The 16,673-nt window shown below is 34.3% G+C and overlaps 1 protein-coding gene across 1 annotated transcript in view; it reads left to right on the forward strand.

Moving 5' to 3' along the window:
• Window positions 1–263: 263 nt before the first annotated feature.
• LOC128855152 (protein hedgehog) overlaps window positions 264–16,673 on the forward strand; it is a 66,031-nt gene continuing 49,621 nt past the window's right edge. Inside the window, exon 1 of the mRNA XM_054089843.1 lies at window positions 264–1,377. Coding sequence (XP_053945818.1) covers window positions 742–1,377 — 636 coding nt within the window. The 5' untranslated portion in view covers window positions 264–741. The remainder of the gene's footprint in view (window positions 1,378–16,673) is intronic.

The raw sequence follows: 16,673 nt of genomic DNA on the forward strand, positions 1-16,673 counted from the left end.
AAGTATGAAAATGAATTTCTGTTGAGTAGTAAGGCAGGCGAGCAGTGCACGCTGCTACCACTGGTGTTTGTTTTTTTTTATATGCATGTAGTAGTGCTTGGGAACGAAGTGAACTCTACCGGGATGAACGCGACAAGTATGAAGGAAAGTATGTATAATCGGGGCAGCAGCAGCAGCAGCGGACTGTCGACCGAGTTCTGGACAGCAACCTCGTCGATACAGCGCTAAAATGTCATTTGTCAATCAGTGTGCGAGTACCGGCCACAGTTGAAGTTAATAGCACAGATGCGATAGTTTGTTAGCCGCTTTCGTACACACCGAATGCAAATGCGTATGCGAAAGTGTAGAAGTCACAAATCGCAGCTAATTAGTGTCCAAATCCCACCCGTATGCAAGTACGTTCAAGCAAAGTCAATTTGCAAACAAAAAAGTGACAAGTGCGGGACGAAAATAAAAGTGTAAAAAATTTAATTAATTCACTAAATTTGGCAAATCATTATTATAATTTTTTTTTGTCAAAATAAAGCGTGTAGTAAATGTACTTGAATGCAGTATTTGGTGAAATAATGCAAAAAAAATGGTGATATGAAAAAATGTGAGAATTCTCAAAATACATAAAAGCGCCGAAAAAATAAATGAAGTAAAAAAAAAAGAATTTGCCGAACAAGTACGCCTTGTAAAGAAGCGAAAATAAACACACAAACCAAAAAATAAAAAAATTAAAAACAGAATAAATTTAAAATGTATCGACCCGCTTTAATACAGTTAGATTTTATGCCGGAGCAACGTCTTCAAATACCCAGCACCTCCAATTGCTGTAAGATTTGTAAAAAAGTGCCAGAAAGAAAGAAGCGCAGCCGGGTGGCTGACAAGGACGTCTGTGACACCAGCTTTGCTAACCCCACCACCACCACCACCAACACAACCTTCACTAACTCCCCTGCATCTCTAGTTCCATCGACCGAGTGCCACATTATGCTCGCCAACACAACACCAGCGCTGCAAGATCCCGCCGCTCAAAATTCTATTGCCAGCAACGACACCCAACCACAGATTGGTGGCGCTATTGCGCAAAGCCGCCGACTTACAATGCGTCGTCTGTGTACGTTGCTGCTGCTTTGTACTCTATTCTCTGTTGCAGAGGGCTGCGGTCCGGGGCGGGGTATTGGTGGGCCTCGAAAAAATCGCAAACTTACGCCACTAGTTTTCAAGCAACATGTGCCGAATATGTCCGAGCGAACGTTGGGCGCTTCCGGTCTCAATGAGGGCGCTATCAAACGGGATTCGCCTAAATTTAAGAATTTGGTACCAAATTACAATAAGGATATTATATTTAAGGATGATGAAGGTACCGGCGCGGATCGACTAATGTCAAGGGTAAGTCAACTATATAGTTTTGTTGTAGTCTTTAGGTTATTTGTTGCGAGAAAAGTGAGGTTTGAAATAATATATAGATAGTGCATACTAGTTGCATAGCCTGCATTTTCTGGTTATTGCTAACATTTGTTGCACGGTTAGTTATGCACAAATATCTTCATATTTAACTTTGATCCGAATTCGAACTTTATTTTACTTGATCGAGTATAGGATATTGGCAATTAAATAGGGAGATAAATGTGAGGGAGAGAAGTGCGCTGATTTGCAAGAAGTAGCATGTTATGGAAATTCTCAGAAGGGATTTTTGGTAGATTCGATTTGAGAAAGAAACGATCAACAAGGCGGGGTACGTAAATAGAGGTCCAGTGGTACGTAAATGCAAATTAATTTATTTATATGAATTTTGTAGATTAATCAAAGTGCCCCAGAATGCATTGAGCTAAATCCAACCGCCATAGTTTAATGGGCTTCTGTGTGACTACTATTCAGTTAATCTCGGTTTGGAGTACACTATGGGCATGAAACATCAAATTATTGGCAATGATTTTACTCACAGCAGCTGAGACTCAGTAGTTAAAGGATAACATCAAGGCGTGCGCTATAAATTTTAAGAGCTGTTTCATGGTAGAAATACACTCGGAGGTTTGCCATTACCTGTTGAGGAGCGACCGCTATTAGAAAAAACTCATTCTATCATTTAGTGCTTCGAACTCAGAAACTATCGATTGATAGTCACCTCTTAGGCTACTTATGAAGCGCAGAAACAAATTTTTTTTGTATAAGCCCCTAAACTGGTTCTACGGGGGGAAAAATGAGACTTATATTTTTTATTCCTTTTTTATCTTTATGGCCAATGCTTTGACCGTTGATTTCCTATGGGGAAAATGCACTTTTTCGTAAATTTGGTGCAACATGTTTACAGATCGATAATAAGTAAACCGCTCTTTGCATTTATCTTCGCAAATGTACAAAAAAATATACCAAACTTCAGATAAGAGCTAAATCCCATTTTATTTGTTTTTGAAATTTTGGCCGGATAAATTAAATAAAAAAAAAAAAATAAAAAAATATATATCTATTTTTGTTTTTACCACAGCAGAAATTAGTAGCATCAAGGAAAAAAATGTTGTTTTTTGCCATCATTATTACATACATAATATTTATATATATAACGTTTTTCAAATATATTTGGGAGATGCAGCGTCTAGCCTTTGCCAGAGAATGAAAATAGTATTTCTCTGTACTAATTTAAATTTGTAAAGAAAATTTTAGTTATCATGAAATCATTGCGGCCAATATATTTTCATTTAAAAAAAATCAGAGTTTGAGGAGACATGTGAGAACTTTGATTCACATTCTAGTAAGGCACTAGTTTCTCTCAATGCGTTCCGCTCTCAGCAGGCAGTTACAAATATTCGCAAAACTTTTCTACTGCACAAAAATCTCTGTTCAGCATAGTAAATTCATACGTTTACCAACTTCTACAGTATTATTATTCTAAAAAAAAAAACTCAGCTTAAATATGAATCGTTATTTTAAATAAAATTCTCAAAATCGCCTTATTTAGTATTTCAACAGAATTGAACCACCTGTGAAATAGTTCCAAATGAGTTGGCTGCAGGATGTGTACGTGCGTTAGGAGTTGGAACTTATCTTTGGGGCCTCATATGCGCATACTATTAAAAAAGACAAAGGAATTTGTACAAAATTCCAAGCCGATTTGAACGTGTCTAGGTGCCTTAATGCCTCAATCCAATGTAAATTTATTATCGAGCGGATAAAAGTTTGATTCAAATATTGTATTGAAAATTCAAATTTTCGTCTATTGCTTTTGCCGTACTTTCAACAATCATTTCTCCATATATGAGTAGAACGATGTTTAGAGAAAATAAACGCAAGTGTAAAAATATATTTGCATATCTAACTGCATTCAATTGATTGATAATGAAAATCGGTGGATGGGTGCGGAAGTATTTCTCCATACACCGTAGGGGGTTTACTAATATTAAATAGCTTGACAAAACAAACCTTTACATGCTAAAAATACCTACACATGTACAGGTAAATATCAATACAAACGCAAACACATCAAATTGAAATTTACGGCAAATTGAAAATGAAAAGAGCACTAAAACAGACTTTAGTGTTTTCCAAGAGCTACAGTCATTAATTTTACAACTGTAAAAAACTTATTGACTATTTTTGTGATTTGTGTTTTTTGTTTTGGTTGCAATTTTTGTTATTTTCATTTTAAATCCATTTATGTGTATGTATGCGTACATTGTGCAAAAACATAGCAATATACTGCGAATATTTTAATGAGCAAAACAAATTACACTTAGCTGATTCATAAATTTTTTAGAACGACTATTTCCACGAAAACTTAAAGCAATTAATGATAAATAATGACAATAGAACTAATGAAATAATTATCATGCACTTAACAGCAAATTAGAAATCAAAATGAAGACATATTTACTGAGTTTTTAGTTATTAACAAAAAACAAAAAAATTTCCAAACACCGGTTTTTATTGACGACTGACAGCAGTCATATTTTTGTTTCAAACGTCAACAGTGATCTTGAAATTGTGCTTTTGAATACTGACTTCAATTTTATATTAGTTTGGGGACAAATAAATTCATTATTTCCTCGGTAGATAGCTGTAGTGATCGATATCTTGTAAAGTATAGATCAAAAAATTTTAAATTTATGCTCGTTTTCAAGGTGAGATTTCACACCAAGTAATTTGTTTGCTGTTTTTGTTTATTCCGTTCAGTTGCGAGCTAACTTTAAATGATTTTTTTTGTGGGATAAGAACAAGAAAAAATGAATGAAGGACAAATCTTTCTTGAAGTACTCTGAAAATTTTACTCATTGTAAAAATCTGTAATTTGATTTCACGGAATGCGAGTAATTCAATAAAGATTTTCTGAATGCAAAATAAATGAAATTATGTACAATAAACCGGGTTAATTTTTTTTGAAAAATTAGCTACCTTATTTAAGCCTACTTATGTTATACGTTGAGAGGATTTCGGCACCATAGAAAATTGTTTGATTTTTGATTTTTAAGAATTTTAAAGTACTTGCGGTTATTGAAACAGAAAGGCTATCTTATAGTAGGGCGATAGAACTATGCATAACTGATTCAGTTATGTGAAAACCACTTCGGAGCTCAAAAAGACGTAATAGAATGTTCTCAAGACTAGAATATGTAGTGACGAATTATTTCTGAAAATTGGATACAAAATAATCAAGTTATAGTAAAAACATTTCGGCGGTTTTTAGAAAGATAAAAATAGTTTTGCTGAAATACAGGGGTGGACCTTTTCAATTTTTCCAAATTTTAATGTACAAGTACATACTCACAAGTATTAATGTGTTATACTATATACATACATATATATAATTGGCGCATACACCCTTTGGCCGAGCTCCTCCTCCTATTTGTGGCGTGCGTCTTGATTTTGTTCCACAAATGGAGGCACCTACAGTTTCAAGCCGATTCCGATCGGCAAATCTTTTTTATTAGGAGCTTTTTCTTTTTCTTTATAATTTTGTTTTCACTAATATCGTACGAAACTAAAATGTAAAAACAATCACTAATACATATCGCTCATTTGCTGAGAAAATGTCATAATCCAAAAAAAAATTATTTTTTTATATAAGTAAGCAGAAATTACCTTCTTTAATATTGTGTAAAAAATGCATGGTAATATCTATTAATATTACATTACATTAGGTGAAAATGTGTCTTTCTTTTATTTCGGCAGGCATAGTATACGGAAAACTTTGGACCCATTTTCCTAGAATTTTTAGTTATTTTTAAGTTATGACGCTCTTCAGTCTACAAATTTTTCAGGACTGAGGAATTCAAAGCCTCCTTCTATAATTTTATTTAGTTTTTACTTTTTGCTTTAGCAATTTTTGTCCAAAGAGCTTCGCACCAAATTAGAAAACAAATTTAATATTTTCTTTGTTCTTACTCGTTCAACCACATTTGGTCCCTCCAATCAAGTGTGCTAAAGAAGTATATAGTGTATTTCCAAAAAAAACCTGTCTGAACATGTGCTTTATATGGAGGAAAATTCTCAGCACCTTAAGCGAAAAAAAAACCAAATGTCCAAAATCAACGCGATTTTTGAGCGATTTGAACTTGCACTTGCATTGCACTAAAATTGAATGAAATATTCAGAACATTTTTAAAGATTCTGATAAAAAATTGGAAAATCTATGTGACCATTTTTTTAATTTGTTAAATTTTTTGTGAATTTTATACTTTGATTTATAAGGTTTTTCTTATACAATGAAAAATTTACGAAAAAAATTGCGTAAAAATTATGTAAAGATAAAGTGACTTAATTATGTGAGCACAAGTGTATGTATAAGGGGCGCGAAATTAATCTCCCTATCGGAAAATTTATAATTTTTGCAAATGCCGTCATACGGCAATCATATTTGACACGTGTTAAACAGACAAACAATAGTGCGCGCAAAGACCTAAATAAATATTTCCATCACTCAAAATCATGATTTTCAATTTAGTAAAAAAGTTATTCAAAAGCAAAATGGAATGATTAATTTTGCGCTGCCTTATCTACTTGCACGTATGCAAGGCCATATTCCAGCCTTGGATAGATTTAAATTGATTTTCTTCAAGAAATGCATAACTGATCCCAGTGTTCATTAAAGAATCTGAAGATGCATTTAGTACTGGGGATTACGGAAGAGATATGGTAAAAAAAGATCTTTTAGGTCGCATTCTTCGTTTTCTTATCTCACGATGGAGAGAATAATAATTGACGCCGATCGTGGCACCGCTACTTTGTTCTAAGCGAATTTGACAGAATCGCTGTGTGTATGACGTCGCACTTGTGCAGTTTATTCGTGTATTGTTTGTGTAATTTCATTTTCTGCTTGCATTCTTGTTCGCATTTTCACAGCTCTCCCATGCTATTGCACGTCACGCACTTTCTGATGGGGGCTAGCTTGTTTCTATTGTATTTCCAAACCTACATTTAAATTACTGTATTCCTAAGTTCATAATAAGAAGTGCTGTATATTTTAAGATTATTATTTGTGTTGATTTTTTCTTGTGTTGATTTTTTTCTTGTATCTTATCTCAATTATATATCTAAAATCTCAATTTTTTCATAAACAAACCACCGTCGTAACTTCTATGACGTAAGCAAATCAGCTGATTGCTTCAAAATCTGATGTTGACCACACCTCTGCATTCTGTACATCTTGACTTCTAAGTGCTTGACCACTTGGACCCTTTTTTCAAAGAGAAAGTAAAAGTAATCGATTCCTCTGCCTCAAAGTACATTTACGATGTCGCTTTGACAAACTCTTTCTTCCCCCTTAAAGTGGGATAAAGCGAATTCGCGCGCACGCCCTTGAGTAGGCATATCAAATTCAGAGCAATAAACTTTAAAGTACACACAAGCCAATAACTGCATTGTATACAATTACTAGATTTATTTTGATATTTAGCTGTGGCACTTTAATGTGAGTATGCAAGTGCGTTTCATATTAGTCAACTTAATTTTTTTTTCGAATATTATTTATTACTACAATCGTCCGAAGTACATTAAACTTGTTTAGGAATTGTTATTATTTTTGGAGTTACGCTTTTGTTGTTGGTACTTTGTTTTTATTACACGCGGAATGCGCAGATTAAACTAACATTTTGTTTAATACATATTTCTGACATCCGGCATTTATTGTATGCGCGTTCGTCCGTCCATTGGCACTAGCGCATACCTGAATTTACTTAATGAAAACCTACCGAGACAGAGGCAAGAGCTGATAAGTAACCGTGCCCGGCTTATAGGAGCTCTATGGATGATTCCAGCGTTTATTAACCAGCAAATGTTCTCATTACAAATCAATAAAAAACAGTTATAAAAATATTATTAAATTATTGCCACCATCGGTCGGTCACGATTCACGTACGTACGTACGTATGTGCGTATGCTCGCGTGTTTTTAGTTAGTGAACGACTGATTATCTTATCTGGTCAATGCATACATGAAGTGTATGTCCCCATACCTGTCCTGATTACGCGAACGTGCAAGAATACTAAATTCGTCATAAAACTCTCTACCAACGGTGGCTAACAACTGAATGCGTATGTAAGTAGGAGATGAGGGTGGAGGGACATATTTTTAGTATTTGAACCGGTAATTGAAAAACCGGATTCGCAGAATTCTAATTTTCATGGAATTTACCCCGCCTTCGTTTATCTGGTTTCCTTTAATAAATTTCAAATGAAAATTTTAAACTTAAATTCATATACTACTTCCCCGTTTATACCGAGACCAACTAAGGGACGGGGCATATAATGAGTATGGCATATAACGGTAATTTTCAAAAATACGAAAGATATCGGCTCTCAGCGATTTTGAAGGAATCAGCTGATTTGCTGACGTAACGGGAGTGTGACTGCGGTTTGTTTGTGTTAGTGACCTAAGAAAAAATCAACCCAAAAATCATTTTAATGCACTTCTGTCTGAACCATAGATGACTAGATGCAAAACTTTCTCATCTCTTTCCAGCGAGGAAGGTACCCCAAAGAAAAAAAAATAAAAATAAAATAAATAATTGGCGCGTACACTTCTGTTAGGTGTAGCTCCGAGCTCCTCCTCTTATTTGTGGTGTGCGTCTTGATGTTGTTCCACAAATGGAGGGACCTAGAGTTTTAAGCCGACTCCGAACGGCAGATATTTTTATGAGGAGCTTTTTCATGGCAGAAATACACTCGGAGGGTTGCCATTGCCTGCCGAGGGGCGACCGCTATTAGAAAAATGTTTTTATTAATTTTGCTTTCACCGAGATTCGAACCAACGACCTCTCTGTGAATTCCGAATGGTAATCACGCACCAACCCATTCGGCTACGGCGGCCGCCCCAAAGACTCTATAGATTAAGGCTCTATAATTTGCAATAATGCAAATAATCTTTTTTTCTAAGCTATAAAAAATTAAAAGTTATCTGTGTTAATTTTTTTATTGTTTTACAAATTTGGTTTTGTTACCCATTTTTTTCTTATATTCAAATATGGCAAAATTTTGTATATATCTCTAATTAAGGTTTTCGCTATCATTCTTTTTGTCTTTCAATGTTTGATAATTTCATTTACCATACATCTTAATTTTTGAATTTTTGCTTATTTATGTAATTTATACTGATTGTGCTCATTTTTATTGTACTGGTGTGGTAGTGTGAAAACTGCCAAATTCTCAATTTTTGTTAAAAAATACCTGATTAATGTTTCTTCCGGTGTGGCATCACTGGCTAAAATTATAAAAAATACATATTCTGCTACAGAATCCCTGATGACGTGGTAGCCGATCCTTAATAGATCTTTGAATCCACTTCATCAAACTCAACATAATTTGGTAGACAAATTGTACCTTGATAACAAGGTGGCCTTGATATGCGATATCTATGTGACCGCTTTTGTATTTAGATACATAAAATTCGTTCCCGGTTTTAATTGTTTGTAAATAACAGCTATGTTTTATACAGAAGATATGACACAATAACACCAAAGGGGATCGCTAATAATATATGGAAATTATTATTTACATTTCTTATCTAACAATTATCGCTGGCGCTACGCTTAGGCTGGTCCGCATTATGTCACCTCATGTTGGAATTTAGGGAAATAATCTAAAATTTGTATTACGTTGCATTTTTTGTCGAAGCTACACAACACGTGCGACGGCAATTCATTCCACTTTCTTCTAATTAAGCTCAAATTGCTTTAAATCTTAGTGTCCGTGCATAATTAAGTACTATGAAATTTTTGCGTGGTTTGTTTAATCTTATGTTAGTCTATTGGTCTTAGCTCTTAGTGCTTACTTTTCGGATTAGAACTGGTTTTTGGTCACGTATTACTTTCGTAATGCCGGCATAGTTAATATAGAATTGTTTATTCGTGGCATACCAATAGAACTCGATGTTTAATTTAAAATCGTATAAAGCCGGATATGATATATTAAAATTAGAGAATAAATTTTGTTTTTCAATAACTGCACGGAATACTTCGCATGCTTTGGACTTCACACCTCAACGGACTTCATACCTCATTCGTATTTTAAGCGTTAAAGCACATATATGTTTTGTCCTCATTATTGTATGGTTGTGAAATGTTTCCTTTTTATGATTAAACGTGCAAATACGAGCTTAATGCACTGTTTAATAATATTACTCGTTATGCGTTCGGAATCAATACAAAATACCACGTTTCCCATCTTGCTAATTCTATCTATTCCATGTCCCTGGATAAGTGCTTCAGTTACACTTCTCCTACATTTGTGGTGTACGTGCTTTCCCACAAATAGAGTCACCTACAGAACGGCACTAGGTTTTTTTGTGAGAAGCCTTTTCCTTACAGGAATACAGGAATACACTCGGAGGTTTGCGACCGCTATTTCGAACACGGGCACTACCACATGATAGACTCGCACCAACCCATTCGGCTACAGCGACCGTAAACATATTTGGCACCTCCTATAATTCGAAAGGAATAGCACAGCGTTGGACGAAGTGTATAGGCTTCAAAGGTGACTATGATAATAAAAAATATGTAGTTTTTATTTTTGCACGGAATTTTCAAACGGTCGTTTTCCTTTAATTATCCTCTAAAATACTTGCGGCGTAATAATTTGTTTTATATAAATTTACATGGAACCAATTACGCTTTAAATGAACCTATCACTCCATTCCTTTTAGAATATGTACAATAACTTATTAACAAAACATCACTTTTTGCATATTTCATTGCACAGAGATTTTTTCAAAAGGAGTCTAATCATTCGAAACTCCCTTTAAAATTATTTATTTTTAGTATAAATTTTATAAGCTATCTGAATTCTAATCTTAGTCTGTAAGGATGTAATACTCCACTGACTTGAAATAAGTAAATAAATAAATAAATTGTGGCAACCTGTGAAAGCATTTCTGTAATGAAAAACTTCTTACAAAAATGAAGTAGAATCAGTAGGTCTACTAAATAGCTGTTCTACAGAAAGTTCTTCTTCCTTTACTTTGTTTTGCAACGCATTTATACTGGAAGCAAAATAATTTTTTTAAGACTTTGAAGCTAAAAATCGTCCAATTTGAAACTAACAACAATCCAATTTCACAAGCTGTTCCCAATGTAGTGTTAAATTAGACATTAAGTTGTCGACCCTAGAGGCCAGAATACTCGTACCTTTCAGTACCAAACTAAGCACTTATTACTTATAAAAATCCAGTAACAATATAAAAATTACATTACCGCGTTTCTATGCCCCTTGTTTCTTTATTTTTATTTGTTTTTACTTTTACGTAATTTACTATTTTACTTGTACCCATTGAGGGGAGGTGATTTAATGGAGAACGAAACTACAAAATGTAAAGTAATGAGCAGCAGTACTCTTCGGATTAATATTTGTCTAGAAAGAGCGATTCAAGGCTGTACAACATTCAAAAGTACATTTTAAACAAATGTCATATATTCATGTCATATCTTAATAAATAATAATACTCACATATTCATATACGTATGCACAGATGTGGGTATGTTTCTGCAAATGAATACTTTACTTTCGCACATGTGTTTGTATAGATGCAACTAAAAACATTTGTTCATAAAATTGCCAATCAATGAAAGTTCAATTGCTTACGTTAACAATGGCATACAATAGCCCATGCAAAAAATATGTATTTATATAAAAATATTTGCTGTATTTATTTAAGCACATACAGAGCTGTCAAGTTAAAGCCGGAATAATGAACTTAAAAATAAAACTATTAGATTTGTAGACAAAATTAATTATATTTACTAAACATTTACCTAAAATTTCGACATTTTGATGAGTGGCGACTGCACCACTCACATCATACTGTTCATCACTCCATCTAATCCCCACACTTCGAATATTACTAATGTCCAAATACATCGGGCTTTCGCAAAAGACATACACCCAGTCCTCTTTTGGCGCCCCACAAACGCATTCCTCATTACGAATAGTTGTCTCTTATGCAAAAACGTATTAAGAGACCCATGCATTGTAGGCAGGAAGCAAAAGAAGTACACAAGTCAAAGTTTAAAACTATTCAATGCAACGTCCGTTAGTTGCAACAACCTGTTTCAGCCGGGAGCTGAGGTGCCTACATGCAGGAACCAACTTACAAGTGTACCTCTTTCTTCTTTGCTCATTGCGAACAGCACTTCCATGATGGTGGTCTTTAGGGCGTCTTTGTGTTATGAAGCTTTGTGTTAAGTAACTCTTGCGTTAACTACGCTCTACTCGTAATGACCACCGCAAATGCAGTCCGAGCTTACATTTGATCACTAAGCTGGTGATCAGTAGTATGGAAGATTAGTGTGGAGCCAGCCTTGACGTGAGCTTTTCGTACCTTGTTCACAGTAGTAGAAACCTTTTGAAATTTGTAATATCCCGAAAAACTATGACAAAGTCATAAAATTGTGTGTGTGTGTTTTTTTTTGCAGCTAAACAACACAATTTTTTCCTTAGGGTTTTTTCGGCGCGAACTGAATTTAGTATAACAGCTCTTCTTCCTGCTTTTGATTCATTGCTGCACTGCATCGTTAGTTAAGGCACATAAAATGCCTCATTCATTTATTGCTTCTTAACAAAAGATTTGTGGCCAATTGTACTAATAAAAACATATGCATACATATGTATGTATGTACGTATGCCATAAAAAACTATTCATTACATAGGAGTGCTGTAACACCAAAGCTATTTGTAGAGCTTTAAGAGAAAAATTTCTATATTACTTGGTGGCGTATCAGATGTCGAGCAATCCATAAAAAGTTACTGAATATTTGCAAAATGTTCGAGTTGAAGAGAGTCGCGCTATTTGCTTATTATTTCATACGATCAACACAGATGTGTGTAATTCCCCACCTACTTATGAAATAATTTATTTAAATCGCATGTTGTTTACTTATTTTAATTGAGCTGGTACCGACAGCTGTCCACGCTTACAATTCAGGCATGGTCGGGAGCATTAAGTGCAAAACAGTAATTTTAAAATCAACGATTTTACATTCTATTACGATATTCATCTTGTTGGAAATTTAAAATTTCATTGACTCTCAAGTCACCTGGTAAACAGCACACTGAGTCGGGAAGTTGGAAATTTTGAAAGTGATATATTTACCTTTTTCTATATCTATATATTCTTAATTATACTTATATATGTATTTAGGAGGAGTTTGTGTCGAACACAAAATCCATTAGATATATTTCAGCGCAGCATAGGTAAAAAAAATAGTTTAACAAGTGAAAGAAAAATCGAACACAAAGAAGGCAGACATTAACGCATTTGAGCCAGCTTTTGAAATGTAATGTATTTTTAATGATATTCCTCTTAGTGCAAGACAGTTCCAAAGGCGGATGCAAAAAACCAAAAAAATTAACGTTCAATTATTGATGAGTTAAATTTCGTGTGCAGGAGTTGAGTGATATGGTTGATGAAGAGATGCAAAGGTTTGTTTATGACCAATATTTTGGCAGCAGTGTGAGATAATTAGATTTAATGTTAGATCAAAAGGTACTGAACACGCTTGAAGAGGAATAGTGTGAAATTTCATACGGCACAGAAACATTACGTTTGGTTCATTCCACAGCACCAGTGTGCTTACCAAAAGTGGTCCACTGGGCACATTATATCATAAGTTCAACCTTCAGAACAAGAAAGATAAGGTTTTTATCCACTTAAAGTTAAAATCATTTCGATGCTGATTCCTCTAATGATTCGCTTTACCAGATGAGATTATTATACAAAATTTTAAATGAATCAACTATTCTGATGGAAACTTCGGAGGCAACTAGCTACTAAATGATTCGATTGATCTTTGTAATATGGAATTTATTTTCAAATCATGAAATATATTTTGAGAATACTAAAATATTCCTAGAAGCTGATGGACTACATTTGTATGCTGACTGGAAATTTTACTCAATAGGCCTGAGAACGACGGGTGTGCCAGTTTAGGAGGAATCTAGCAATGAAGCAAAAATGCACAATTTAACTTTGACAAATGCTACCGGCTTGTCGGCAACAATGAGACATAACTAAAGCCTGAATTTGCAATAGAGAAAGGCAATAAATAAATAATAAAACTGTGTTAATTGCCAGTCAATTGAGAGTCAAAAGGTTAATGGTAGTAGCATAAAGTGGCAAGTGGCACGTGGCGGAGAGTAGAATGAGCGTCAATTGCTTTTTCACAAGATTATAGTCAAGGTCGTTATCAATGTCAAAACGGTGAGGATCCGCATGATGGTTGTGCAGAAGTAGCAGAATCGTCAGCTTGCTAGCAAACCGAAGGATACTACCGTATAAATCTATGATGGGCATTTGTAATATGTCAGTGTGTATGCAATTATTACAAGGTTACAAGGGTGCCAAGTACGAGTGCATGCCTATAGCAGCGCATGGTAAAGCAACAAGGAAAGTGGCACGCATCATAAAAACGACAGCAGGAGCTTTGAATATTTGAGCAATTGGCCAAGGCCAAAAAATTGAGAATGAAGTAGGAAATTTAAAATAACATCAATAAACAAGCCACTGCACACTTACCAATTCTATTGTCAAATGTTGTGCATTATCTACTTATGTGTGTGTGTGTTTGAACTACAACAGCGCAACTAAGCTGCTTTATGCCATTTCCAATTCTCTGTGAGTGGAAACAAGAGATGCTAACTATTATAGTAAAATTACATTTTTGTTTTAGAAAAGCTATCAATAACCCATTTGATACTAAGGGCCTTCTATGGTACAACATTAGTAAATTCAATACTGGCATATGGTTCGATAGGCTGAATCCGTTTTTAATTTTTGCCGCAAGAAATGTTCGATGTTATTCGCTATATGAGTTCCCTCCTTACAATAGTTGTGTATAGCTTCTCACTCTTTTTATTTTTGGTAGTCATAGAAAAAAATGCTGGGAACCATAAGTATGGTTAACTGCTCACAGAGTCGATTTGTAGATTTTCTTCTAGCAAAAGTATACCTTAATATCTAATACCCCTCTCGAGTATCATTACACTTTAGGCCTCTTTTTTAAAAACCATGCAAAATAAATTATGAGCTCAAGCCCTCATTAGTCCTTAAGGGCAACGAGAAATTGAATTTGTTAGATTAATTGGCTGTAAAACTTCATACCTAGAAAAATTCTAACAACTCTGGCTAAAAAGTTGAAAGTTTTGATGAAATTTTGAAAAAAATGTAAAAATTTTGTACAAAGTCTGAAATTTTGTGTTATATGGTTTTTGTTGCAGAATAAAATAAATTTAAGTAAATATAAAATAATGGTGTGCTTAAAATTCAACTGGGTGTATGTGAGAAAAAGTTGTAGAGACACGAATTGATAGTGGTCAGCTACAGTTTATATGCATATACATATAAGGTGGCGCAAAATTGAGCATTCAATTTTGTTTTTTACTGAATAAAACAAATTTAACTGATGGAAATCCATACTTTGCACAAAAGCTGCAAATATGATTGACGTTCGACGCCATTTTGATTGATTGATGATTAATTTAATTTTAATTTTGCGCCACCTTGTGTAATGCAATGCATGTTATGTAAATAATTGAAATATTAAAAAAAATTAAATATAAGGAAATGAAAGCTAAAAGGGCAATTAAGGTTACCACCAGTGTAATGCAAATACAATACGAATAGCAATTTAAAAAAAGGGAAAAAATTAATTGAATGCAGAATAGTTTGATAGAATAGAAAATCATTTAAATTTTCTGTATATATAAAGATTTGCTGCCCCATTCAACAGCTCTTAGGGCATCGTACTCCTTAATTACGCTATTCTTCTACTTTCACAGCACTACAACGCGGGGTGCGTCAAAGTTTCCTGCACAATGCTCCTCCAAAGCGGTCGATCTTGAGCTTTTACTTCGTAGTTACGTATTCCCAAATTCTTGAGATCGTTTCCCCCGGCGTATATTCATCGGCTCCGCGGTCTGCCTTTGACCTTTACGCCCGTTAGCTTTCCTGTCATGGCTTTCTTCACGGTACAGTTAGAGGGTATACAGGTAACATGACCTAGCTATCTTATGCGCTGCGCTTTAACAAAACGCACAGCTGCCTCGTTCTGAGTGAGATTGTTTGATGCGGAGTTGTACCGGATTCTATAGGTACCATCATCCACTGTTATTGGGCCAAAAATATTTCTTAAAATTTTTCTATCCATCCTAGCAATCAGCGCGCAGTCAGCAACTTTAAGAGTCCATTTCTCTCATCACATACACTCCCTCTCACTTGACTAAGGAAAAGTGTTTGGTTTCGTTGTAAACTTATTTTCTTTTCCTTTATACAAAAATTTGTGATACATTCCTTCTAAAAGTACACTTGAGTAGGTTTACCGCGTCATCTTCTAAGATAATTCTTTTGAGAGTTCCCATTGACTCTTGCAGTAGTAATATTTTTCAATGCTCATTAAGAGTTGCCACATTACTCTAGTGATTTGTTGAAATGTCACACATTTTACATGCAAGGTGTCACAATTTGTGCCGCAAAGTAACTAATTATTGTATTTATAAATAGTAAATGGAAAAATTAAGTTTTCCCAACCAAATTCTGCTGGTAAAATGCTTGTTAAACTATTAAAGTCTAATCCTAATCCGTACACTTTGTTAACTGTCAGTTTAAATTAATGAAAAATTGAAGTAATGCGCTCGCTTCAATAAATTCAGCTGCATTCCAGAAAAAATTATAATATGCATATATATGTAGATACATACATACATATATACCTACACACATATACTTGATAAAATAAAAACAAAGCGCAGACACACGAAATCAAACAAAATGATATGAGAAAGGCACAAAGCCACATTAAAGTCTAAAATTACACGAATTGTATGCTTAGTCTGACTTGAATGAAGGGAAGAAATATGATCTGATTATTGACATGCTTCATAAGCACATCAAATTTGTATGAATAATCCTAGCGAGAAAATTTTTGGTTTGCACACATTTGTATGTATATAATATATGTTTTTCTTGTCGTTGATCGAATGCAAAACAAAGTAGATTAAACTAATTTTGTTAGCAAAAAGTGTACATATTTTTGTGTGTGCGATTGCGTGTTTGTGAATATTGTTAACAATATTGCTTGAATATACTGAAGGTCATTGATATCGTTTTTGAGTAGGGATGGGTGCGAAGAAAATAGTATACGAAAATATATTCAAAACAATATTACAATATATATGTAGGTACATATATATATTAAAAAAGTGAATTTA

This window comes from Anastrepha ludens, chromosome 2 (assembly GCF_028408465.1).
Source record: "Anastrepha ludens isolate Willacy chromosome 2, idAnaLude1.1, whole genome shotgun sequence".
Classification (NCBI taxonomy): Eukaryota; Metazoa; Arthropoda; class Insecta; order Diptera; family Tephritidae; genus Anastrepha; species Anastrepha ludens.